Source organism: Cyrtonyx montezumae, unplaced genomic scaffold (assembly GCF_038088225.1).
Source record: "Cyrtonyx montezumae isolate F1298 unplaced genomic scaffold, pur_monq_1.0 scaffold_8, whole genome shotgun sequence".
Taxonomy (NCBI): Eukaryota; Metazoa; Chordata; class Aves; order Galliformes; family Odontophoridae; genus Cyrtonyx; species Cyrtonyx montezumae.
Genome location: NW_027072089.1, coordinates 93,476,595 through 93,503,991, shown reverse-complemented (window position 1 = coordinate 93,503,991; position 27,397 = coordinate 93,476,595). Strand labels below are relative to the sequence as shown.

At 38.6% G+C, this 27,397-nt stretch overlaps 1 protein-coding gene across 4 annotated transcripts in view; it reads left to right on the top strand.

Moving 5' to 3' along the window:
• Positions 1–27,397, top strand: part of HECW1 (HECT, C2 and WW domain containing E3 ubiquitin protein ligase 1) — a 266,177-nt gene that overhangs the window by 85,351 nt on the left and 153,429 nt on the right. For all 4 annotated transcript variants that reach the window (XM_065752992.1, XM_065752994.1, XM_065752991.1 and 1 more), the window contains exon 3: positions 14,851–14,958. In XM_065752992.1, the coding sequence (XP_065609064.1) occupies positions 14,851–14,958 (108 nt within the window). The remainder of the gene's footprint in view (positions 1–14,850; positions 14,959–27,397) is intronic.

Here is a 27,397-nt window from a genome sequence, read left to right as displayed (position 1 = left end):
CATTACTGATGTTAAGCAAATCTAGAGAAATGGATCTCTAGAAGCAATCAGCTGTTGAATGCATTTCAAGGGTCTTGTCTTTAGAGCAGCTTCAGTCTAATCAACTAAATGCCCATTAGTTAGCTACGGTGCATATTTCCATTTAGATCCACCAAGAATAGAGTTTATGTGCCTGAAGATCACCACACATGAACTAAAGGAAGGACAAGGGGAAGTGTCATTACAAAAACATGCTTCTGTCCTGAAATAAAGCACTGATGCATGCTACATTCAACATTTGTGATAAATCCACAGGAGTGGTAGATCCAGACATTTGTTGCTTGGATCTGTGTTATGCACTTGCACATATTTTCACGTCTGCACCCCTGTTAGGGAGGAAGTGTTCATGGCTTTTCAGATATGACTTTCAGGGTGTAAACTGATATGTAAATATATTTTGAATTAGCAGCCAGCCAGACTGGATCAGGAGAACCAAAGAAAGTATGAGCTCTTCTCAGTTTGGAGTAATGTTATTACCTAGTGTTGTTACAGGTCCAAAGAAGGGCAACAAGGCTTGTGAAGGGCTTGGAGAATATGCCCTACAAGAAGAGACTGAAGAAACTGGGGCTGTTTAGTCTGGGGAAAGGGAGGCTGAGGGGAGACCTTATTGTTCTCTTCCAATATCTGAAAGGTGCTTACAGCGAGAGTGGGGTTGGTCTCTCACTGGTGACAGGTGACAGGACAAGGGGAAATGGCCTTAAGTTGCGCCAGAGTAATTTTAGGTTGGATATCAGGAAACACTTCTTCACAGAAAGGGTTGTTAAGTACTGGATTAGGCTCCCCAGGGAGGTGGTTGAGTCTCTATCCCTTGATGTGTTTAAAACCCGTTTGGATGTGGTGCTCAGGGACATGATTTAGCAGAAGGTTATTAGAGTTAGAGTAGTGTGGTTAGGTCGTGGTTGGACTTGATGATCTTTAAGGTCTTTTCCAACCTGATTCTGAGTCTATGATTCTTTATTATTAACACTTGTGCAGCAGCACTGCTAACTATTGGATTGCTTTTGGACAAATGCAGTCACTGGGCTGCCACAGCCTGATCCTTTTTGTGATTGCAAAATTTAAGCTGAAACGTTTGAATATAGCAATACTTCTGTACTGTGGTGAGTCATGAGAGCAATGCAAAATTATTTGTGTCCTTGAGGTATCAAGCAGCACAGTGTCAATTTTCAATAAATATCTGCTGGGGCATTAGAGTTATTATTGTTGTTTGTCTTATGAGAGCTGCTGGTCAGTCCGGGAAGAGGCTATACCGAAAGCAGAACAAAGCTCAGTTCCCATCTCAGAGCAGTTTAATCATTCCCATTACAGTTTTCTAGGAAATTTCTCAAAATAATATTACGTGAGTGTTGGTTTACCACTCCTTTTAATGATACCAAATAAACTGCATGCTTCAGAACAAAAATGTTCGAAGTCTGGGGAAATGTAGCTGATAGAGAAGATTTCCAGAAAAATAAAAAATGCAAAAATGTTGTGGTGGATCATATGTTTTAATAGAGAAACCACAGTGCATTTTGAGATGGTATTAAAAGGTTAAAGCATCATGAAACAGGAGCAAGGGAGTCATCCCTTTAGAGAAATTCTGGCACCTTGTGCCAAGGTTACTTCTATCAAAAAATGAAGGTGTCCGTTCTTTTCCCCTTCAATCTAATTTGCAGATTTCTAAGAATGTCCAGCTGTGAAACAGGCTTTACAGAAGCAGGTAAAAGCTGAATTTAGAACTGATTCCTGGAGCTAACTTGCTTGCGCTCTTAGGAAATTGACTAGGCAGACAATCTCATGTAAAACAGTGTAAAATATGGTGACTATGTATCTCATGCCAAAAAATAATATTTTTGATATCTGCCCTTTAACTGCATGAAAACATTCATACACACCTACCTGATTTTGTTGGAGGGTCAATAAAAAAACTCTTCAGTTGAAAGTAGTCTAGTAAATGTTGACTCTGTTTAAATATAGGTCTTAATACTTTAATGCAATTTGATTAGCCATGGCTACATGGCAGAAAATATGCATCTTCGAAGAACAAACCTTTCTGGGTGCCTAAGACATATAGTGCCCTCAGGAGTAGGAATTACATTTCATCCCTGCTAAGCTAGACCTCTAGATGTGGTCTAACTTCCTATTGTAGCATATATCAGCTCAAAGCTAGGCAGGAACATCTGAATTCTGTGACAGCTTGCCTGAGATTTGCATGTGTTTTCCCTCAAGGGAACTATAGCATTTTTAATATCAGCAGACTTTCAGAAACATGTCCACAATCAAAAATACATGTAAATAATGAAAGAGTTCTCTGAGAAATTTGAACATGATAACACAGCTTTGTTTCTATTTAGAAACCTCCGGAATTTATGAGCTTTCTTTGCAGAAAAGCCATGAGTAAAGAAAACAAACACTGGGAAAAAAAGATGAAGCCAAAACAAAGTTATGAATAATTAAGATAGTGTGATTTATTTATTTATTTATTTATTTTTAAGATCTATCATTTAGTAGATGCTGTGAGACAGATGGAATATTTGCACTTATTTATCTCAGTTTTCTCTTCTTCTTTTACTGTTACTATTTGCTACAACATGGAGTCTCTTTATTAAATTAATATGGGTTTCTGGCAGCTCCTTGAAAGGGCTATCTTATGATTACTGCAGTAGCATTTTAGCTGCTTCTGGGTTTCACTTCTGTCATCATGTCCATATCTGATGCAGAGCACCTAATGATAAGTGTTTAAATCAAACTTTGAAGAACAGTTTGCTCCAATGTGTGTGCACACTGACTTTAGGAAATGATCAGTGCTAATATTTCCTATATTAAGTCATTTTACTTTTGACAGTTCCTTGTGAGAAAATAAAGCATTATTAAAGGCTATTCATTACATTTTTTTTCCTTTCACAAATATTGTAGGGTTTGATTTTGTGACTGTATTTGTTTTTTTTTACAAAGTAGTAGTTCTCAAACATATATAAGTAAATTAGGTCAAATACCTTGACCTAATTAATGACTGAAGTTTAGCTTTAAAGTATTGTGTTGCTCCCCTGTTTTAGCTTTTGATATTATTTCTCTCCCAGAAAGGCAGATTGCACCATAACCCAAGAAGTCTCATTAACATCATTTAAACATACATTTAAACATTTTTCAGATTGATTTTAAGCTTGGAGGGCCTTGTTTGCCAGTATTGCCTACTGAATCAAATGGAAAGAGCCATATATTTTTCCTACAGGGCTTGGATCAGAATCTGTTTGTATAGCTATTTTATCAAACATTGAGCATGATTAAACAGTGTCACAAGTGGCTAGCAGAGATGGAGAATGTTATAGAAGTGATAATGTACATATAAGACTGGGAATTGTGGGTCTCTGCATTACAGCTCTAATCCCGGACTTCATCTTACTCTGTGCATTTACATGCTGGTTGCTTCACCTCTCTGAGATACAGGCATTGCTAAAACAAAGCATTTCACAGTATGCTTGCTTCTAAGCAGTTTATTTTGTTGCTGCTTGGATGATGTTGATGTTGCTTGCCCAGGAGTTACCATCTTTCTGATCCTTTTACGGCCTAATATCAGATCACACTCTTCTTTATTACTTCTTCTTGGTGGCTCATCTTATGGTTGGTCTCCCTGGGCTGGGGCTAGCTGCCATGAGTTGCTGTGAGCACGTCAGCAAGTTTAGTTATGTTCAACACCTGCAGTTCTGTTCTCTGCAGAACAGCAAAGTCCAGTGGCTGCACAGCTTCCACAAAGCACAGCACTTTATTTCAGGAAATAAAAAAGAAAAGTGTTAGAGGAGCAAACCTCTCTTAACAAACAATAGAAGACCTACACAAATGCTGAACAGAGGAGGTAAGATTACTTTCCATATCAGTTCTTTGTTTCCACCTGGCTCACGTTCCCCTGGTTGCACTTGGATCTTGTGGGAGTGACTTGCCTTTTCAGGCTGAATCAGTTCTTTGTATATCATAGTTCTGTATCAAGTGGACCACTTTGCCCCACAAAATCAATGTGTCATTTCCAGACCCACTGTGTATGTCACTAACAGTTAGCATTTGATTCAGTTTCACCTCTTATGGATAGATGCAGTCAAGGATCTCTGCATATTAACTACATGTACAGCTTCGGATCCATTATCCCTTCTCTGTGCTTCCAAGGTTTGCGTCTATATTTGTCTACTGTTAACAATGTTAGTAGCAACATATTAAAAAGTTTCTGTAAATGTAATTGTACAATGGCATTGTGTTTTGTGGCACAGTCATCAAGTCATGGCAGTCATTGTAAAGAAGCCTGTAGGTTTCCAGTTCTTTTCCTTTCTGTATCTTGAATATGTGATAGAGAGGTGTATACTATGAGCCAAAAGATTCCCATTTTCCTTTAGTGTTTCTGCATGAGATGACAGCTGTGATATTATGAAACTTCGTAGGTGGGTTTGCAGAAGAGTCTTTCACTTCAGCTGTCATCTTGAATATCTGGAGAGGGAAATAATACAGGCAAGGAGTACACCAGCATCAGGCTTCCTCTGTGATTTCTGGCATCCTTATACACATGGATAAAACTGCTTCTGTGCTCTGGGACCCACAGTGCTATACAGACCACACTGATAATTAAGACAGTTATGACCACTCACTAAAACATTTTTTAAGAAATCAGGCAGTCAGGGAATACTGGTATACAAGAAGTCAGTTTATGGCCTCAGTCCTTGAGAATACTTGATCCACAGAGCAAATTCAGACTATTGATTGAGTAGACTCAGTCACAGCATAAACAGTGGGATGCACAAATGTTACTTATAACAAGATAAAGCTTAAACCAGAAAGAGTTCTGTGCAGGTTGTCAAACTGACTGAGTGCTTTTTGAAGGTTCAGCATGTGTATGTCATCTTAGTTTTCTAAACCAAACTAAATCATTCTTCTCACTTCTTAGTGTTTGTAACACTTAAACACACTGTTCATAATATTTGAATATCCTCATAGTCCTTCATGACTACTGTAATGACTACATTAGCTTTCGTAATCTTCTCTCATCTATTGATCTTGTCAGCCCTAAAGACATTTTTTTCCTCACTGAATTTCTGCTTCATAATAAGCTCATAATTGAATGCTATTTTTCAAATAAAATTACTTCAGATTCTCAAGAGATTCTTTACAACATGGTGCTTCAATGCACATGTCTGAATTATGCAGAGCTTTTCCTTTTTATTTGCTGCCATATCAGATCATAATCTCCAATTCAATATGTTGTCTGCCATTATGTCTTTCAACATTGCTATAAGTCCATTTTTTTAAGTACTGCAAATTATTTCTCCCATTATTTAATGAACATAGTTATCCTTAACAACCCTATCCGTTGTTGTTCACATTTTAGATATTCTTATGTCTCTTTATATAATGTCTTTATATTGCTTTGGGCTTGCAACATCCCTTATGTTATTATCCTTAAGCAATTTCATGGGTTCACCATTTTTCCCTAATACACATTTTCCTAATTGTTCTGGCAAGGCTTCCACTGACTGCAAGAACTTTGGACTGGTCAGTATATTAAAAACAGAACAAAAAGAAGCACAAAATCAACAACAAAAAGCTATTTTATGTTATATATCAAGTTGCATATCTTCTGATTTCAGTATGCACTGAGGCAGTCATGATCATTTTTGTTTGGAATCCTCTCTCCCGTTTTCACTCTGGTGCGAAAGCTGAATGTCATTAACTGTTTAGAAAATTGTGCAATGCATTGCTGAAGTATAGTTGCTGCTGTACATAAATCTAGAACTCCGGGAGAATTACATTGGAAATCTGTATCTGGGACAGGCATAGAATCATGGAATGACTTGGGTTGGATGTGTCCTTAAACATCATCTAGTTCCAACCCCCTGCCATGATTGTTTATATCAGGCACAAGGTCAGGCTGTGCAGGGCTCCATCCAGTCTGGCCTTGAACACCTTCAGAGTTGGGGCATTACAATTTTTTTGGGTATCCGGTTTCAGCACCTCAACAACCTCTGGATGAAAGATTTCCCCTCACCTCTAATCTACATCTCTCCTCTTTTAGTTTTAAATAATTCTCCCTTGTCCTACTACTATCAGAGTGTATAAAAATTGTGTCCCCCCTCCTGATTGTAAGCTCCTTTTAAGTATTAGAAGGCTACAGTGATGTCTCCTCTGTACTTTCTCTTATCCAGGTTGAATAAGCCCCCAGTCTTTCTTCACAAGAATCCCATCCCAATAGTTCTAAGTTTTTCTTCTCCTGGGGTCCTCAGATCTAGAATGCAGTACTTCAGATGGGGCCTCTCAAGTCCTGATCACCCTTCTGTTGGTGCAACCAAGCATACAATTGCTTGTCCAGGGCTGCAAGTGCACACTGTTTACTCTTGTCCAACTTCTCTTCTACATAAGTTCATAAGTTCATAAGGTTGGAAAAGACCTATAAGATCATCCAGTTCAACCATCCTCCTATCACTATCTCTACCCAACTACTAAATTAAATCCTTTAGCACCTCATCTAAACGCTTCTTGAACAGCGCTAGGGATGGTGCCTCAACCACCTCCCTAGGCAGGCCATTCCAGTGCCTGACCACTCTTTCAGAAAAGAAATGCTTCCTCAGGTCTAATCTAAATCTTCCCCGGCGCAACTTGTGGCCATTCCCTCTCGTCCTGTCGTTATTTATCAGGGAGAAGAGGCCCACCCCCCCCTCACCACAACCCCCCTTCAGGAAGTGGTAGAGTGCAATAAGGTCTCCTCTGAGCCTCCTCTTCTCCAGACTAAACAATCCCAGCTCCCTCAGCCGCTCCTCATAAGACTTGTGCTCCAGACCCCTCACCAGTTTTGTTGCCCTTCTCTGAACACGCTCCAGGGCCTCAATGTCCTTCTTGTAGTGAGGGGCCCAAAACTGAACACAGTACTCGAGGTGCGGCGAGGTTCTACCTGGAACCTCAAGTCCTTCCTTGCAAGGCTGCTTTCAATGAGTTCTTGTCCCATTTTGTACATGTACCTTGCCATGATCCAAGTGCAACACCTTGCACTTGGCTTTGTCGAACCTCACTAGGCTCTCATAGGCCCACTCTTCGAGCCTGTCCAGGTCCCACTGGGTGGTGTCTTTCTATTCTTTCTATTGTATGAACTATACCACTCAGCTTTGTGTCATCCAGAAACTTGCTGAAGCTGCACTCCCACTATCTGATAAAGATGTTAAATATCACCTGTTTGAAAACTCACCCTAAGGGACAACAATTGTGACTGGCCTCCACGTGAACACAGATCCATTGACCACAACACTCTGCAACCAGCTAACCAATTCTTTATCCATCGAGTATTCCAGTCTACAAATTCATCTTTCTCCAATTTAGAGATAAGGATGCAGTGTGGGGCCATATGAGGGGCCATATGTGAGGCCTTGCAGAAGTCCAGGTAGTTAACATCAGTTGCCCTTCCTTGCTTAAGTGATATTGGACTTACTTTTCTCTTACACTGGGATAGTCTCTGCTCTCCTGACCTCCACTCAAAGGTTCAAGGACACAAGAGACTTCAGAAATTTGAGTGCCAGTGAAAACTGGGGTGATGAACTTGAGAACCTCAGCCTTTTCCATGTCAGTTGAAGCCAGTTCTCTCTTTTCATTTATTAGAGGGGATACACTCTCCTTTGCCTCCTGTCTCTTTGACCAGTGTACCTATAGAATCTCTTCCTGTTATTTTTCACATCTCTTGCCAAATTCCATTCCAGACATAGCTGAAATGGCACTGAAAGTGTACTTCAAATCCTGTCCTTGGTGAGCAAGAATTCTTGCAATTTTGCCAACTCTTTTTTCATTTTAGTATAATCATTTCTCTTCCTACCTCAGCTTTCCTCTGGTCTTTCTCTTGTTGTGTCTTCCACTCATTTCTACTCTCCACTCGTTCACATTTTTTACCCCCTACCCAGTTAAAGAAAAGTAATTTTTGTGGAATTAAAATGGAACCACTCCTGTAGTTAAGGCACATACATAGCACTTAGATAAAGGACTGAGCTTTCAATACCACTGAAGAATTAGGTCTTTGTTTTCTAGAACTCTTCTCTCTAAGAAATTATAGGAGATTGGTTGCTAACTGTAACTTGCTGTATGGTCACTGTCCTTATGTCATATTAATATGCAATCACCAAAAATGCCATGAATTGAGACACAATAAGGCAATGCATTGTTTGAAACGAAAGGAACAATTCCATCAGGCTGAATTTTGCACAAGCTCTGCATTTACCAAAACAGTGTTTTATTTTCACCTTATACACACATAAAAAGGCATAAGAAATGGGCAAGTGAATTAACAGTGATTTTTTGATCCAGATTTAAAGCCAGATACATGGCTATTGAAGTCAATGGACACATTTCTATCGACTCCTATAATTATAGCCATTATTTGTGAATTTCTATTGTGGTTCTCAGTAAATAAGAAACTTATCATCCTTTTACATTCTTCTTCAAATGATAAATTGAGTGGTAAGAGGAGAAACAGAAGAAATAGAAAGCTTATCCACAGCTTACACTTGTATTATCTTGCAAAATAGTTTGTTTATTGATATTCTGTGCTTTACAGTGTCCCTTTCCAGCAGCTTTCTGTGCAAATTGCAAAACATGTCAACCAGAGTTAGACTTCTTTGTACAGAAAACATTTTTAAAAGCATTTTTCTAAGTATATTCATGTATGATTATAGTAAGACATACTTATTGACCAGAAGCACTTTTAAATTTTGAACTGAAGAAGATTTGTTCAACTAGGGACGATAAATCCTTCTGTAATTTCAGCAGTACAACATTTCTTATTCATAGAGGATCAAGACATGAAGTGTAGTTTCTATTTTTATGCAATAATTGCATTAAGTGTATAGAAAGCAAGTGTTGTAATATGCAGTGTTAAATCAAATTAATGATTGATAAGAGACTGTACCGAGTTTGGGAACCTGTCTGACATTGTGTTCCTCTCTTATGTTAGGTTTTTGTTTTTTTTAATGTAGCCCAGGATTTTCTGTAGTTACTGTCCTTGGAGAACGTAGAAAGGTAGATAATCATATTTATCAGCAGAATACTGTTTGGGAAGGTGCATTGTTTTTTCATTTCCACCCTTAACCCAAGCTGACCAAAAGGATCAGTCTGCTGTTTGTACTTTGTACTACCTCAGTTCTTCTGAAGAAGATGTATCAGCTCTGTTTGTTTCTCTGTGGGAATTTCAGACAAGCTTTCAAATACCAAGGTCCTGTTGACAGCATATGTACTTTCTGTGGCATTTTTTTACAGAGCTTTTTGAGGGGTGGCTTTTATCAGTTTTTCCTAATTCCTCTGAAGAACAGCATGCTTTTTGTCAATTGGTTGCTGTCTTTCATCTGAAAGATAGCTTTCTTTGGTGATAACTCTTTATCTCACTACAGATAGAACTTGTAAAGTATGTTGAGATATCTCAGCGTGGAAGTGTGTCAGCGGTTTACAGGCAGGTTTGGCCCGGTTTCGTGACGATTGGTGCGGGGGACCCACGGACCCACGCCCCAGGAAAGGGGAAGGGGAAAAGGGAAAAGAGAAAAGGGAGATGGGCCTAGAATCAAAACAGCAGCAACGATCTGAGGAGGAAAGCTAATTTACTAAATAGATATCGGAAAGCAAAATAACACAATATAATACAATATAATTGGAATTAAAGCTAACAAATCAAATAAAATGAACAAGAGAGAGTGTCCGATAAACCGAAGGCCTAACGCTGAAGGTGGATGGCAGCGAGCACCCACTGCTGAGTCCATCCCAAAGGAAAGAGAGTGTCCCGTGACCGCAGACAGTTTTTATCTTTCCCTCTGAGCGTAAACACGTAAGAACGCAAAGCATCGCAAAGTCCTCTGGGGAATGGAGTTCTTCTTCTCTTCTGAGACAGGTATACCTGGAACTATCGATGATCCACGGAGCTGGAGCATTAACTCTTTAACTCTAAATGCACTACATGATGTTATGATGTGGAATACCAGTACCAAAAATCATAAAACCATGACAAAGTGGCAGTGCAGAATACTTTTATCAGTAAAGGCTGTGCTTGTAGGTATTTGTTTCAGTAAGGACAAGCGGTTTGTCAGAATTGCTGCAGTCCCAAACCACTTGGTAACGTTTGCCTCTGGAGTGCCTTGGTCCTTCTGTCTCCTTCTCAGGCCTCTGCAGCCCAGCACCTACTCATTCATCACCTTCCCCTTTTCCTCCGGAGATATGTGAGGTGCTGGGGGCTTGGCTGTTTCTGCTCCAGCCCTGACACAGCTTTGGAGATCTGCAGCCACTTCCCTTTCAAGGCATATTGGCTGGCTGGCCCCTGTGTGCCCAAGAGCAGGTCAGGCAAAGAGCACCTTCTGCCAGCATTCCCTCCAGCCCACCTCAGCTGCCTGCACAGTCACCGTCTCCAGGCAATGCTCAAAGGGCAGTGCATCCTGAGTACTCCTTCACATGGAAGTTTTCTAAACAAGCTCCCCATTTTCCATCTGGACAAATGAAACCACAGATCTGACGGTTGTTGCAAAGCATTTGCTTTTAGTCAGTTGGGCCCCAAACCTAGGCTATAGTAGGGATTGCCAGCTAGGCAGAGAGCTAGTGTAAAGGTTAATCTTATTTCAGAAATAGAGGGAGGGAGATGCATTACAATGCTTCATTGGAAAAATGTCAAAAGCCATTAGCTGCTGGCTGAAATATATGAGAGGGAGCAGCATTAGCTCTGTTCTTTGTTCTGTCTACAGGTGAAATGAGGCATTTCACCATTTACCTTTGGGAATTAAGATGCAACATGTTTTGAAGCTCTATTCCTTTGTCATAGGAATTACTGGTAGAAATACAAAGTATACTTCTTTACTTTGTACATACCTATTTCTATTTTTGTGTTGTATCATCTCCACACTTACATGTGGTGTGTTATGACTGCTATATACATGTGTATATAAATACACACATACACAAGTATATGCATATATATGTAGTGTACTAGACAACTGTGTATTTTACATACACAGTTTTATTTCTCTGTGTGAGACATACGAAATGTTCACATCTGAGGAGTAGCATGCCTGGAGTAGTATCACCTGCCAACTAAACATGATTAATAGGAGGTATTCATACATTGCAGTCTCCTGAACGGTTTCAACTACTGTTATTTTCTTACTGGTAGGAGATATTTCTTAATCTTTCACCTTTCAAAAATACATCCATTCAAAAAATGAAAGATTTCCCATTTGGACCTTCACATATTTTTCTAGAGGTATATTTTGCTTGGCTCAAAAACCCCAGATATTTTAAATTTCTACTGGACTGAAAATACAGATTTCTTTCTCTGGAAGAGGGAGGTACTTAGTTTTTCCAAGTATACAAACAAAATATGGCTGGAAGAAGGATGTACATATTAGATTTCTAAGTCATGAAATTCATAAATATGTGTTACCGTCATTATAAATTTAATACAAACTTCTTTCATCCTTGTCCTGATCATTTACTGTTCAGACAGCAAGCTTCTTCATTTTCTAAGAGCTAAATAAACTGTACCACCATGCTGGTATTTTTTCCTGTAGCACATGTATGGTGTTTCAGGGGGGGGACCTGAAGGGTCTGTTGCTCCTGCTTGGGATGACCTGCATATTGCAGAATGCTGGAAATTCATCTTTAGGCATCTTTTCTACTGCCCAAGTCTGTATTTCATCAGTGGTTGCTGCCCGTGAATGAATGTCTGTATCCTTTCCCTTCACGCTGTGCTATCTGACCTTCCTTTGGACACTGTCCTTTCTGAACATTCCTTCCTCCTGGCAGGAGACAGTGTGGAGACATTAGTTTGCTGGTGAGAACAGCTGGTTTCTTCTTTTTCATATTCTCACCTGTTAGCTGTAACTGTAGAGCAGCCTGCTTCTTTTCCTTTGTTCTCCTTCTTTCTGTAGTCACCTTCACTGTCTCAGCTTGCAATACAAATGCGATTTGGTTTGGGTATGGGCAGATGCTGCCATCTCTGTAAAATTAAAGAGATTGTGTGACACAGAGCTTGTGTTGCCATTATGCCAGCTGTGGGAAGCAGACAACAACCCATCCAGTGTATGAGCCAGCTGGCCTCAACAGACAGTATGTGTGAATACAGAATTTTAAACCAGATTCTGGGATCTCCTGTGCCACTAAACTCTAGCCTAAAATGTTTGTAATTTATTAAGCAAAGCCACCCAGTTTAGCTCAGTTAAGCCTTCTTAAGCAAGAATGATATTTTAGAAACAGTATATCTTGAAAAACAGTAATTACCCATACATCTTAATAACGTGGCAGGCGTTGGAGCCTCTCCAGCAGCTTCCAGAATCTAAATATGACAAATAAACATCACAAGAGATGAAGCTAGAAAGCAGCAAGCCTGAGATGAAGGATGTCCTCTGTATGTAGTCAGGGTTCCCAGGCTCCAACTCAGCACAACATTTTGATATATGGTCACCTGTACGTATTAAGCATTTTCCCTGACCAAAGAGGACAGGTCACACATTTAAATCTTCTCAGGTGCTCCTGCTTCCCAGAATAATGTGTGTAATAATGGATAATCTGTATCCAGGGTGGTCCTTACTGAAGTAGTCAAAGGAAAATATTTATCTGCCTGATTTATATGTGATTTCATATTTAAAAGTAGAAAAAAGCATCTATAAATACAAATGAAGAAGAGAAGTTGTACCAAAGTTTGAAGGGTTACCACAGGAAAGTATTTTATAAATGTGATGAAAAATTTCCACTTCTACAGAGAGCAAGAGACTCAGGTAGTGAAATAATTATTGACAATTAGCAAGTCAGCAAAGAGAAAATGTACTGCAGAAAACACTGCTGTTCATAATTATCCATTGTAATCATTAACGACCTCTTTAAAAGGTTTTCTTTTGTAAAGCCCTCAAGAGAGTAACACCGAATTGTTCAGTATTGGTAGCCCACTTGTCTTCCTCCTTCGATAGCACAGCTATGTAAAAATAAAGTAATAACATTGGTGTATCTGCCTGCTGTTTTATTCTTTCAGTGAAAGTGAAGTTTTTTTCAATTTAAAAGCCCGCTCTGTTTAACTTTTATATACAATTGAATAATATGTCGCTTTTTGCATACATATACTTGAATAATACCTCACTCTTGAAGTGTCTTGACTTTGTACGCCCGTCAGCAACTGCCTGAAAGTGTGGTTCTTGGTTCTATATGACAAACAAACCTGCCCATTCATATAGACCTCTCTGGCGATGTGTTTATTACTTTGCACTGCCTGTCTTGTTTCTGGAGGTTTTTTCAGCATCCATATCAGTGTGTCAAACTCAGCATTCATGGTAATGCCTTGAGTGCAGGAACGGGAAGCCCTATGGCCGTGGTAGCTCTGGGCACTGCTTTTATGTCTCCACACCTCCTCATTCTGCTCCATGCATCCAAGCAGCCTGATCAGAGCCACCTCAAATGGTCTGAGGAGCTCCACAGCTTGTCACATCATCACTGTAGACACACTGTCCTTCATTATGGTGGCATCTTTTTCAGTTTTTCATTGATCTGTATGACAATAAAGTGATTCATGCCATGTTTATTGTTGATATATTTTAATACTGGATTTAGGGGATTGTATTTTTTCTTAGGTTTTTGTGTGACCAATAATAAATGTAATTGTTTTTGGAACAGAATTGCAGCACTCACCTAGGGCTCACTCAGCTGCGAGGCTGACTTGATTAGAGGATCTTTCTACGAGTCTGTCAGAATTAGAGCTGCCTTCATTGTGCACTACTTTAGCTGTTGAATGAAAGACTGTCAGGAAGCACACCCTCGCCTTGAGGACAGAGTATGTTTGCTGCCTTCTCTACTAGGTAGGGCTTGCGGATTTATCTTGAAAAGAGTTGGCTGACACAGTCTGAATTGAGACTAAAAACTAGTGTGTGCAGTCAGAAGGTTGCTCTTCAGACTCACTGCCTGCCCTACTGTTGTTTACAGACAGCCCTTTGCATGCAAAGCAGTTGCTTTCTCAGCCTTCAGTCTGAAAGCTGTCAGCAACTTCTTATAGCTTACTTGTTGATACAGACATCTTGGAAAATCAGTCTGACAACATCAAAGTGTCCCAAAAAGCTTCAAGTGAACAGCACTTTGTTATCACTCCTATGGTTTTAAAGAAGGACCTGGGCATTCTGGTGGACTACAGGTTGGCTATGAGCCAGCAGTGTGCCCTTGTGGCCAAGAAGGCCAATGGTACCTGGCAGTGTGTAAAAATGAGCATGGCCAGCAGATCAAGGGACGTGACCCTCCCACTCTACTCTTCCCTTTTGAGGCCACATTTAGAGTACTGTGTCCAGTTCTGGGCTCCCCAGTTAAAAAAAGAAAGGGATCTCCTGGAAGCAGTCCAGTGGGGGGCCACAAATATGATTAAGGGCCAGGAACATCTCCCATATGAGGAAAGGCTGAGTAATCCATGTTGGAAAATGTAGACTGAAGGAATGTCTGATTAATATTTATAAATATCTAAAGGCACATGAATGAGGCCAGGCTTTTCTTGGTGGTGTGTAGTTATAGGACAAGGAGTAGCATCTAGACAATTATTTTTAATTAGATAGGGATTGATCTATGTTAAGAGAACTGTTTTTTCTGTTTGAGAATTTTATAGTAATGTATCTTTAAAAATTACATCCACAGAAAGCTGTGATTTTAAGAAGAGCTGCAATGATTTAAAATATAAATGAGTGAGAAAGTGAATTTCTTAACATGTGGTGCCACACTGTCTAGCAGCTGTAGTATGTTCTGCAAAGCCAAAGGCATATTTTTAGCCCGAATCTCTGCTATGCATATTGTCACAACAATTGATACCATTTTCTTTGTTCATAGATGAAGTCTTGTCTGAAAACTTTTTGGACTACAAGAACCGTGGAGTCAATGGATCTCATCGTGGTCAGATTGTCTGGAAGATTGATGCCAGTTCTTACTTCGTGGAGCGTAAGTATTTTTTCAGTTTTAGTATAGTAAAATTCAGCCATTGCAGAAAGATAATTGCATTCCTTTTCAAGCTGTTCTTACGATAGTAGTATGCCCAATATATTTAGGAAAGGCCAAAAATGTTACCATTACTTTGATCACACTAAGAGGAACTCAAAAGTCGTATGAATTCGAAAAACATAGCTTCTACAAGAAAATAAAATGAATTTTGTGGATATGGACTTATCTACATGTTTTAACTTTTCAAATACAACTATTAAAAAAGTAATCAGTTTGCTGTTATTTGGACATTATCATTAGCAGTGAGTGACATTTACTTTAATATAGAGTTAAGAAAAAGAACTCTGGAGCATAATCTCCTTTGTGGAAGATTAACACAATCTTTATTAGGAAAACCTCATGGTGGGTCCATTGGATTGGAACAGATTCAGAAATCAAAAAAGGATTCAGTTCTGGTCATTGTCTAGCTTGCTGTAAATGCTTGTTGTTACAGTTTGATAAAAGTACAGTGATATCAAATAAATTGTTCCTCACTGCATTCCTGTATTACCCAGGGTGTCTGATGCAATGCAATGTAACACTTTTCCACATTGAACATGAGGACATTGTCCAAAGAACTATGTACTCTCTACAGCAAGTTACCATTTCCAGACTTTGTCATCCCATGTCCCTGACTGAAAGACAGCTTGATCATTGGAGTTACTGTGCACTAGTGTGAATGGAATTTTTGGTCTATTAATTTCCTCCAAAAAATGCATGCTTTTTCTTTGGTGAGCAGAAATAAGTCACTCAAAAGACTGGACTGAGATTTATAGAAAATATCCATGGGAAATGGATATAGTTATCCCTAAGGAGTAAAATGTGAAGAAGTCTAGCGTTAAACAGTTGCGCTTTTTCAGTTGTGCTGAATGTTTTCAGTGATCCACCTTAGCCTGCTGAGCAAAATTTGGAGTCGTGAGCATATCTAAATTGCATGGTAGTCAGGTGTAACTCTTAAGACTGTCTGAATTTAAGGGCCATCAATGGAATCTTTGATTTAGCCTAAATTCTAAAAGAGTTAGAAAGGATATGAATTATACTCGATTAGGTTCATCTCTGACTTTGACCTCAAGCAAAAAGAAGGATGCAACATGCACACATTTTACAGGAATTCGGTATTAGAAACATATTCTCTCTTCTCAATGTGAAGCTATTGCTAATGGTCTGTAATTCACAGTTTTATGTTAAATTGAGAATATTCTTAAAGAACCAAAGGAAACTACTTAAATTGTATGTCTGGATACAAGGCATAATATGAATGTTTCATCTTATATTTTGAAAAATATATTCCTGGGAAATTGTTTAATATACAAGAACATTGATTTTAGTTACCCTAGTTTTAGAGCAGAAGTACTTCATAGGATCTAACCTTTAAAATAAGATTAATTTGCAACTGCTGCTTTGATCTTAACAGTTATCAATCTGTGAAACTGATCGTGCTTACTTTAAACTGTTAAAGAAGTGTGGGGAGGAGATGAAATATTGTAGAACAGGGTTTTGAAGAGGCCTTAGTGTCTCAGTTTATTGATAAAAGATTGAAGTGTTACTAGGCTGCTGATAGCTTTCTTTCCTAATCCACAGCAAAGGAGAAAAGAGTCAGTGTGAGAAATACTTAAGAGAAAGTCTCTTCAGGTGGGTAAGGACTCAAGTGCACAAGGAATTATGGCAGCATAATAAATTGTTAACTGAGAAATAGTAACTGTTGTTAATTGATTTTGTGTACATTCTTCACCTGCTCTGAGATGAGAAAACACAGTTTAGCATAGCCATCCCTCACTGACACTTAAAAGTAAGTCATCCTACACTGTAGTCAGGGAGCTCACGCTTGATGAGTTGCTGCTTCTTAGTAATTTGTTATGCTGCCAACATTAAACTATGAATCTCAGCCCTGAGATTATGTACCAGTCCAGCCATCAAGGACGAATTATTGCCCTGTCCAGAATTAAAATAGAAGAAACTGAAGTAGGAAGTAGTAAATAATAGCGCATGTAGATACGCTTAGAGCTGCTTGACTACTGAAATGAGAAGTGAACACAGTGAAAAATGTTGATGCATATGAATCATATTTCTATAAAGGCAAGTTTTAGAGTTCCTGCTCATTGTTGAGAATTATATAGGAAATTACACAGCTCTGGGGCTGATTAAACATTATGTTAAAAACTGCAGTGCCTGATGCTTTTCTGTACTTTCTATCCAAAGACAACTGTGTAGACCACGTTCTTTCAGACTTCTCTTTTTTAGACCGAAATTGCATTTGACTTTTATGTTGTCACAGCACATGAATGTGGTGACATTTTCAGGAATCAGAAAGCTACTGATCGTCAAAATCAATCTCCTCTTAGAAACCAGCCTTTTTCTTTTCAGAAACAACCTTGGGGACAAAAATCTGTTCAGTAGTATAACAATTGCCATGTTGGTCAAAAGATAACCTGACATGGTATCCTGTCTCCAAAATAGCCAGTGATGTTGATTTGGAAAGGCACATGAAGATAAGTAAGTAAGTGTTAATGAGTGCCCCAGCTGGAGTATTACTAGTTTCTGTCGATATGTTGCTGAAGCACTTTCTGACTTAGTTTTTTTATTTACTAGAGGTCAAAGGATATAACAAGTAGCTAAGACCCAGCAATTTATTTTCTGTGTTGTTTTTGTATGCATAATGTTATATTTCCTTTAACTCAGTATTGATCGGAATGCGCTATAAAACAGAGTAGCTCTCACTTACGAAGGTAGCCCTACATTTCTGAGTTTACTTTTGCCAGTAAATATCTGTACTTTGGTATCTGTTGTGAGTCAACACTGGCAGTTTATCAACTACACAGTGCTTTAGAAATGGTTATGTTTGGCCCATACAGTGTTTGGCCCATTGTAGCTGGCCAGTACAGTGATAAAGGGCAAATCATAACATGGCCAAATGAAAAATAAAACAACTTTAAATTATAAGTTCCCAGAACCTTAAGACACACCATTTTGGCATCTGTTCTTGGAATGTATGGAGATTTCACAGTGTTGGTAATGTTGCAACACTATGATATGATAATGTTGCATAATCCTGTTGAGGGATTATGGGAATCATTCTGTCCAACCTCAGAAGTCCAAGCTTTTCTTTTGCCAAGTTAGTCTTTAGTATACCCCACTAGGTGCCTTTCAAAAACATATGAGAAAATTACCATTATGCAGTTTCCAGCCACTTGAAGTAAAGAGTTTAATGGACATTTCTGAACGATTTTTCTTACTGAAGAGGTTTTGAGTGAACTTGAAAATCACAGGTATTAAAGATAGGCTGATTTGCAGAAATGAAATCCCCATTAATATGAAAAACGAAGTTTTAGGAGTGAAGTCTAGTAAATACAACTAAATATTCTGTATTTTCAATCAGTAGGCATATATAATATATTTGGAAGTGTTTTGTTCTAAATGTTCCCCAGTAGAGTTATTCTTTCTTTCCTTCATTCTTGAAAATTAACAAGCAAACAAAATATGGCATTGTAACTATGCAACATGAAGACATTAAATTAAAACCTCTATTGAGATACTATTTCTATTTGGCAAAAAACTGCCATCTAATCTGCATGCAATGATCTGGGACCTGGATTAGGGGTAAGGTGGAGGCCTGAATGACTGGGAGATGTTTTCTTTCTGGTGGTAGATTAACACAACAGAAATCTTCCTTCTTATGATAAAATTTTTGACACAATTCAGAATTGCATTGAAGATAGTCAAATACCTGGAACCTCTGTTAACCCACAGGACTTTCAGCAGGTCATTTTATCAGCCAAGAAAACAGTTTCCAAATGTGGAAGCTTATGCAGCACCTGATTGTTTACATTTATTACTGTTGTTGCTGCATTTTTATCAAAAACAGATGATAGACCTTTCAAAGATCAGATTAATCGTTGCTTATTCCTATTGGACTTGAGAATTAATAGGGATTTCATGGTAAAAAAAGGCATTCAACTAAGTAAGTTTGAGTTCTGAGAGATTCTGGTATTGAGAATTCTGAGAGATTCTGGCAGGTAAAAAGTAGTCAAGGGAAAATAATGTACTGGGTTATGGTCAATATGTGCTAAGTATGTGTGCATTTATGGAATATGAACATAAAGATGAGCCAAAAACTGATATGTAATCAGTCCTTTTATCTGGGGCTCCTTCTAGAAAATCTCTCTTAGGCAGATGATTTATAGGCCATTTTTGAAGTACAAATAACTGAAGGATGTAGCAGCCTTAAAGGTTTCCAAATAAATGATATTCAGTCATAGTAACAAATGCTGTAATGAAGCTGAAGCCTTTTTAAAATTTTTCTATCTTGAGTCATGTAAACTTCACTGGTGAAAGTGTGTGAGTAAATTGGACTTTAAGCTTAAGGAGATCACAGACGATAAAACTGAAGCAACACAGAAGTATCATCTTCAGTGGTGTTAATAAAACTGAATAGCAGAATAGTTGTATCAGAATATGAATATGTATCAGAATATGAATATGTATCAGAATATGAATATGTATCAGAGGAAAAAAAAACCAAACAAACAACAGATATGAAGCAGCAAAGGAGATTTGTATCCAAAAGGGCACGTTTACTGTTTGTATCTCCCCTTGCACATATACTAGTCTTTTCAATACTTTGTGGTTATTTTCCACCTTATATACACATATCACTCTTTATATTTCTCTTTCATATTTTCTCATCCTGATAGCCCTGTAGTGATTTAATACTTAACTTTGAGGCTTAGCTTTGGGAGAGGAGAATGGTCTGATCCTGACTGAAGGCATTTCCCAGTTCAGAGCTATTTCCTCAAGAACCCTTTGCTTTGTGTCCTTTGACGAGCCCTTTCATCTTTACCATCATTTTCTGGGTTTTTTTTTGTTGTTGTTTTTTTGTTTTTAATCTTAAATCTCAGTGTCTTTCTGTGCCAGGATTGTAGCCAGCAACCTATCATGAATGGAAACACAGGTCAATCCCCGTAAGATAGGAAGACAGGAGACAGCTATTTCTCAGCTTCCCATTTGATCAACCTGTGGTAGCTTAACTGTGCGACTTTACAAATCAGGTTTTCCTCCGTCTTTCTCTCAGTTTCCACAGCATTTTTTGACACTTAGACATATTTTGTTTGTACTGTGGAGATGGGGACTGTTTTTGTGGAAGGGGAAGTGGATGCTTGTGTTGCAGCATCTGTGCTTGGTGACACTAGGCTGGGACAACCTGTCTGGTCACATGCTGCCTGCTTTTTGCTTTCCATTGCAGTTCTTAAAGAAATAACAAAATCTCTACATGCTTAAAGCTGAGACATTGTGAGCGCTTGGTTATGCTGGCAGTAAGTTATGCCAGGGTGAACTGGAAAGCTTTGAATTATAAAGAATGCTTCATCCTAGGCATGCTGAAGTCAGAGCAAGTCTTCCATCACAAAGCTGTAGTTCCCAGTAACTGAGACCACAGCTTAATGTGTCAGCCGCTTTACCCTAAAGAAGCACAGCCTTTCTACCTTTCTACAAGACTGAACATCTTATGTTTCTTGAGGCAATTGTGAAGAATGGCAGTGACATTTAATCACAATTCTAGTGCTAATTGCACTGAGTTGTGGAGCATTTGAGTCCAACAGATCTATTCGTTTGTTAACTTTCAGGTGGCTTTTGTTGTTGTTTTCAAATACAGTAATGTCTAGTGTCTCCTGTGAAGAGCAGATCTTAATTCTTTCCTATTTGCTGAGGTAGTTCCTCTCCATAATAGCTTAGGCCAGGGTTTTGAAGGCATTAAGTTCAATACAAATGTTTGAGGACAAGGTTTCAAAATTGAAAAAGTGAAGATTGATTTAAAGGTGAGAGGTGGAAGAAGAGGAATGGAGTGAAGAAGTGACTTGACAGTGCAAGAGCTACAACTGCAGATAAGACTTCAGTTTCCCCACTCCGAGCATAGTGTCTCGTCTGCTATTTGAGGCCATCTCTAGTCTGTTTGCAGTCTGCACTATTGGGAATTATTTAAAACTTGTACTCTGAAAATAAATGTGCATGACTACATAGTGCATTTTTCTTCCCTTTGTTCTTTAATGATTGTAACTTCTGAAACCCATTCTGCTGTAAAGAGAGGAGAAGGTGTCTGTAGGGCTGTTATAGCTTTTTGTAATAAGCCTGACAAAAGGTAGTACTGAAAGAGCTAGAATTTTTCCGTTCTTTTCTGTTTGCTTTTTTATGACAGCTGTGGATACGTTGGATCTACTTGTTTTTTTACCTTCCCAGATGTTGTGAGGGTGAGGGACAGCACTAATTTTCCTTGCAGTCTGACAGCCCAACTTTTGCCTAGCTGATCCTTGGCCTATAGCAGAGACCCATCAGGTTGCTTCACCCACTAAGAATAAGACTGAACTGCTTTCCACCTTGTTATTTCCCTGCAGCTTGTCTTGTCTCATATGTAGGCAGAAGGGTGCTGTTGTCCTGGTGCTGCCAGGTGACCCCACAGGTAGCAAGTTCCACCACTAGATCTACCTGGTGTTGAATACCTGGAGCTCGGTGAACTCAGTAAAACAGAGCATGATGCCAATATTGTTGCTTCTCAGTGACCTGATAAGCAGAAAGAGTGCAGCAAAGAGGCCTGGGCCCCACTTGCAAGCTAGTGCAAGGTATCACCTGAGGCACTCCGTGTACCTCCTGTTGGGAAGATGCAATACCCTATGATTTCAGACCTTGGGTAGAAGATAGTTAATAATAGGGCAGTAAGAGGGCACTGGTACAGGGTACAGCGTTTTCCTGTTCTCTTCTCCTTCATTTATAGTGTTATTTCTTTCATCACCATAGTTCACTCTTTCCAAGTAGGTGTTTGTCTTGCTGTGTGCTTGTTGTTATCACCCTTCACAAGAAACAGGTAGGGATGGGGATAGGCAGAAGTTTTGCTACTGACAGGAAATTGAAGAGACTGTGCATTCCTTGGAGGAATTCTCACTCAAATCTTATCAGGAGCTGGGAATGCCCTGGGCTTTCCATGCCCCTGTTAAAATCTGTGGGCTTCATTCCCTCTTCTCTAGTCCCACTGGCGATAGAAGGTAGGTGCTTGGCATAATGCCACAGGGAATAGCACATGCTTATTTTGGGGCTTCAGGAGTCCAACTGTAGGTGCTCAAGTTTGAAAACAGTGTTTCACATAAACATTTATTTTGCCCTTTAAATCACATAAATCACATTAGTGATATCCTCAGACACATTGTACTTGCTTTAGCTTCAAAACTCATGTGTATAATGCATTTTTTTCCTTTAACTTCTGTGTTGTCTAGGAGTATACTTGAAGCAATGAAGAGGGTGTCTCGAAATGCAGCAGTGTGGTTAGCAATTGTATCATTCTCATTTATTATCTGAACAATGCCTAACAGATATTGCTTTGATTCTTTGAACTTTGCATGTTTGTATTCCACAAAATGGCTTCTGAAATAATCTCAAAGTTTATTTAAATGGATCCATATAACTTAGGTAACATTTTGTGATTGATAATCATTCTGCTGCTTATAGCAAGAGATTACAATGTCATCTCTGATTCACAAATTAGTCTTTGCCAGTGTGAAATAATACTGGCAAGCTACTGTTAGATGGCGCCATATGGGAATTCGGTGAAATTGCCCTTGTTCTAAAGATAGATTCCCTCTCCTTTGTATAGGGCCCCTTGCTCTCCCTTTGAATACTTCCATTGGACATGTTTCTGGAGCTGCTAAAAGACAATAAATTCCCAATGAAATCAGTAAGAACTGCTCGCACATGGCAACTGTGTTTCATCAAACTCAACACCTTTCATATGCAACCATATACAGAGAGCCCAGGTCCAGATGTTGACCCAAGTGGGATTATTTTTGGTAGAAAAACAAAGATGAGATTAGTGTAGATGAATACAGAGTAAATGGGAAGCAGCTGTGATTGGAGGGGTTATCAGTACATGAATCAAAAGGTCATATTTTCTCCAGAACAGTGCTAAGCCACTAAGCCTCATTTCAGTAATTTTCTTACTAATTATGAACAAAAAAAAGGCAATGTATTTGTGTTTTTAAAATTTAGGATATAAGTGCAGACAGTGGATGCAAAATCTTTCAGGAGGCTGCTTTTTTAGTGTAACAACTCAGCACCACTGAACATTTAAGATTATGGTGGGCACAAGAACCCCAGAGATGGGGATCTCAGAGCAAAATGTAGGTTGCATCAAGGAATTGCCTGAGGGAGCAAACTTACCGGTCTACTTAATGACCAAGACAAGATTCTTTAGAATAGATCAGTGTCAGTAATTTACGATTTATAATTTTGGTAGATTTTATGGATATATATTTGTAATCCTGTTAAATTTAACCATTTAAATAATTAACCACAACAAAACTTGGAATTCTTTAATACTAAAAAAAAAAGCATTTTTTCTTATTTTATGGAAGTAATGAACTTTCTTCTTATCTGTTGAAAGGCTCTTCTATATCTTTCTGCAATGGTGTAACAACTGAAAGGCTCTTTTTAAATGACCATTGTGGCACAGTATAAAAGGGGATAAATCTCTTCACATAGTATCAAAATTTGATTGTAGCCCTGCTGTGTCATTGTCTAGTTTTTACCAGCTGCAGAGTCCCTTGTGCCTTGTAGTGGTTACAGCAACATTTATCCAACTTACACATGATGTTTTGGCAATTTTAGTAGACTCAGAATCATCTTTGACCTTCCATGAGGGTTTTACCAGCTAGAAGAAAGCAGAATTCTACCTACGAGGTACTGCAGGGAGCCTTTCGGTATTTGCCTTTTTTTTGCTAACCACCTAGTGATTCTAGCTATATATTACTCCTAGCATCCAGGATTCCTGCTATAGAAATCTCAGATGCTGAGAGTACTTTATTCTACCCAGAATGACTTACTCAGAGAGCAGGAGGTCAACATGGATGAGTTACTGTCTCCCTCCAGGATTTGAACACTTTTGCATGACAGAACCATTTTTTGCAAGGTCTTTAATATTGGTTTTAGGTTATTGAGAAATTCAGAATAGTGTTTTGTACTTCTAAGCTATTCTCTGACCTTTGCAATTCTTTGGATGTTTACCTTACCCTATTAACAGCAAATGTAATTTCCTCCCATTTATCAGTGCTTAAAGTTTTTATTAGAAAAAATAATCTTGAAATAGATGCTTGTTTCTTAAAATGAATTTGTTTCCTAATTAAATCTCCATAACGATGTTTTTTTTTCTGTTCTTCCCCTTTCATTAAACTATCTATACTGATTTCATTATGTGTTCTCTCTTTAAAAGTTACCTATGGATTTTTTACAAGTCTCCTTTGTCAAAAGCAGCTGCTGCAGTGGGACCTCTTAAGAGTAGAAAGTGGTATTCATTCAAGACCCTTCTCTCTGGTGGAGGGACTTGTGTACCTACCAGGTATTTCTTCATTTCTCAGATGGTAGGATGCAGAGGCATAGGGAGGTGTTTACTTATGTGAGATGAGCTGTCACAGCTCACTTGCAGCTCTTGTCTAATCCCTGCGAATAACATCCACAAGTCTGAAGCCTTCTCACTCAGGGGCCATATTAAGGCAGCTTTATGTGATTAGGTTGCATATACTGATAATCTTGTTTCCTTTTACAGATCCCTTTACACTGTAAGGAAGCTGTGAATGTGGTCATAGGTGCTTTGGGTGCAATGGGCCCCTGGAGGTTGTCTGTTCAAGGCAGGTCCAGTTAGAGCAGATTGTTCAAGAAATCTCCTAGTAAGGTTTTGAATATCTTCAAGAATAAAGTTTCCCTTTGGGTGGCCTTTTTTAGTGTTGACTGCCCTCACACTGGAACAAGTCTTATTTCATTTTCAAATATGGCCTTTCTTTGTCTCTAGCTTACATTTTCTCCTGACCCTTTCCTTTTGCATGGATAATGTTTGCCATACCTTGGAAAACTCAAAAAAATAAAGAAATTATGAAAAACAGTTACTATTTTACCTGGTATTTTAAAAAGAGTTGTAAATAAAACACATAAAATCAGAAATAGAGTGTTTGTTGTTTTCTTAAAAGCTGTTTGCATTTTGAGAACCAAAATAGATTTTGATTATAAATCAAATTGCAGCTGTGTTACAGAAAGGAGGTGGAGGTGGCAAGAGAAATAAATGAATGATGCATATGTATCAGAATTTACCTGTGGATGTTGTAACTGCCAGCAGTGTTCCCCTAAACAGAAACTTCTGATTAGTGGCAGTACAAGACATAGGAAGCAGAGAACATGAAAATAAAGAGAATAGATACATTTATACATTTGTATAAATGTATAATCTTTTTGCAATAGAAAGGCACCTGAGAGTTTTCTCAGCAGCTCATGGCAAGGACTCTGTTCTAAACCCAGCAGACAGAACATTTAGGGAAGTTGCTTTTGTGAAGAGAAGGTCTCATGCACATCTCTTTCTCCTGCCTTGGCCTATAAGAATCATTCTGTACACAGCAATTTTAACAGTGCAGTTGTCTAGCACAGGCCTCACTGGGTTATGGTATGTGACTACAGTTCTCCTTCTCTTTCTCAAATCCCTTAAAATAAGTCTACAGGTGGGAACACATCAGGGTGTTTCAGGGACCTGTAGAGATTTCAGAGTCTTGGTTTGTCTCTTCACTAATTAGGTGAACAGTACTTTAAGCACTACTGAAATCACTTTATAACCTGGATTCCTCCAGAAAGCACTGGGAACTACCACAAGCTGATACATTCCATGGAGAGATAGGACTATTTCCTTCCCATAGCTTGCCTAAGATTTCTGGATTTACATATGTAAATATGTAATATTCTGTACTTAGCACACTTCTGGATTCAGGCGCAGTTCAGAGACAACCACAGCAGAGTCATTTGTGGTATTTAAGACCTTGCTGCCCTTCCATTGTCCTTGCTGCCTCTGCCAGAAGCAGCCTCTCATTACCACACCATTTCTGGAGGCACCATTTGATCCCTGGTCCTTGTTATCAATTTCAGCAATCCAGATAGCTTAGTTCATTTTTGGGTGCTATTTCTGACAGCCTTTGCCTGTGAGAAGGATGGCTGATGGCAAGTAAATACAAGGTTGCTTCAGGTCATGTTACCCAGAGATTTGAGAGTTGTGAGGCTCAGGTGTGGGACTGCACTTAGCTGAAAGATGAGTTTTTTTACTAATCATGTTCTAGTGCAGAGGGCATGTTCATATGTATTCAAGCTGCTGTTTTGTGTGTTTCACTGGGGTTTGAGCTATTTTGCATTATGTTACAACCAGAACAGCCTTAAGAAGGGCATACGTTAAATGGGAGAAGGCATTTGTCCTTGTAGAGCAGCCCTATGGAGAGCAGGATCCTCCAGTATTTAGAGATTGAAATTCCTTATCTGCTGAAGTCAGGAGAACTAGCTGTTAATTTAAACAGAATAGGGATTTCACCAAAATGTATCAGAATTTGCTGATCTAAAATTATAAATTCCTCTAGTTGGACATTCATAGAAAAGTATGAAAATTTAATGATTCTCTTTTTCTCTTTGGACTTTAACAGTAAGGAAAAATAACTAAACAAATTGCATCAGAAATGAAATTTGAAGTTAAAACGAGTACATGGGTGTTTCATGTCTGAGCTGTTAAACCCTTAAAACTGGGTTAATAATGACCTCCCAGCACAGCCCTTATACTGCAACCAGGAACCTCTGTATGTAATTTCTGCTTCCCTACAGAATGTGCTGAACTACTATGATAGATAAAAGATCTCATATTGTGCTTCTGTTAGAAAATGACTCAGTGGAAGCCTTATAATATATGCTATAAGTATATAATATGTGCAAAGATAAATTTTCTGCTTCTGAACTAGCCCATTTGGGTTTTGTACAGTTTGGAAAATATAAGCTGATTTTGCTTTATAAGATTTCTTTTTCTAAAATTCATAAATTTGTTGCATTTGTGATACGTTAAGTGCTAAATAATATATCTTTGGCACATATAAATGATTTAGCTGACCTGTGTGTATTATGAACTGTGGAGCATATAATCCAGTTGGTAGTGCATGCAGGAGGTTTATTTCAAACAGAAATGCTACATGAAGTTTAGAAATATTTTGGAGAAGGACTGAGTGATGCATGGTTGTGAAATGAACAAATTACAGCTTGGGTGACTATTTTGGAAGGAAAATAAGAGGTAGTTATGGTCTCCATCTACTGAAATCAGTTGGAATTTTTCTGTTGTCTTTTACAAGAGATGAATCAGGTTGTTAGCAGCTAGCATGCAAGCAGCCAATAGTTCAGATGCTATAATAAATTAAAAACAAATTTAGCAGGATTTTTGTTGTTGTTTTGACACTGTAGACTATAAATACTTAGACCTTGAAAAACCTTTTGTTTTGGAAACCATGGCTTGTCAAGGCTGACAAAGATTGCTGTATGCTTGCAGCTGACTCAAACAAGTATCTACCAACAAAATATCTTCAAA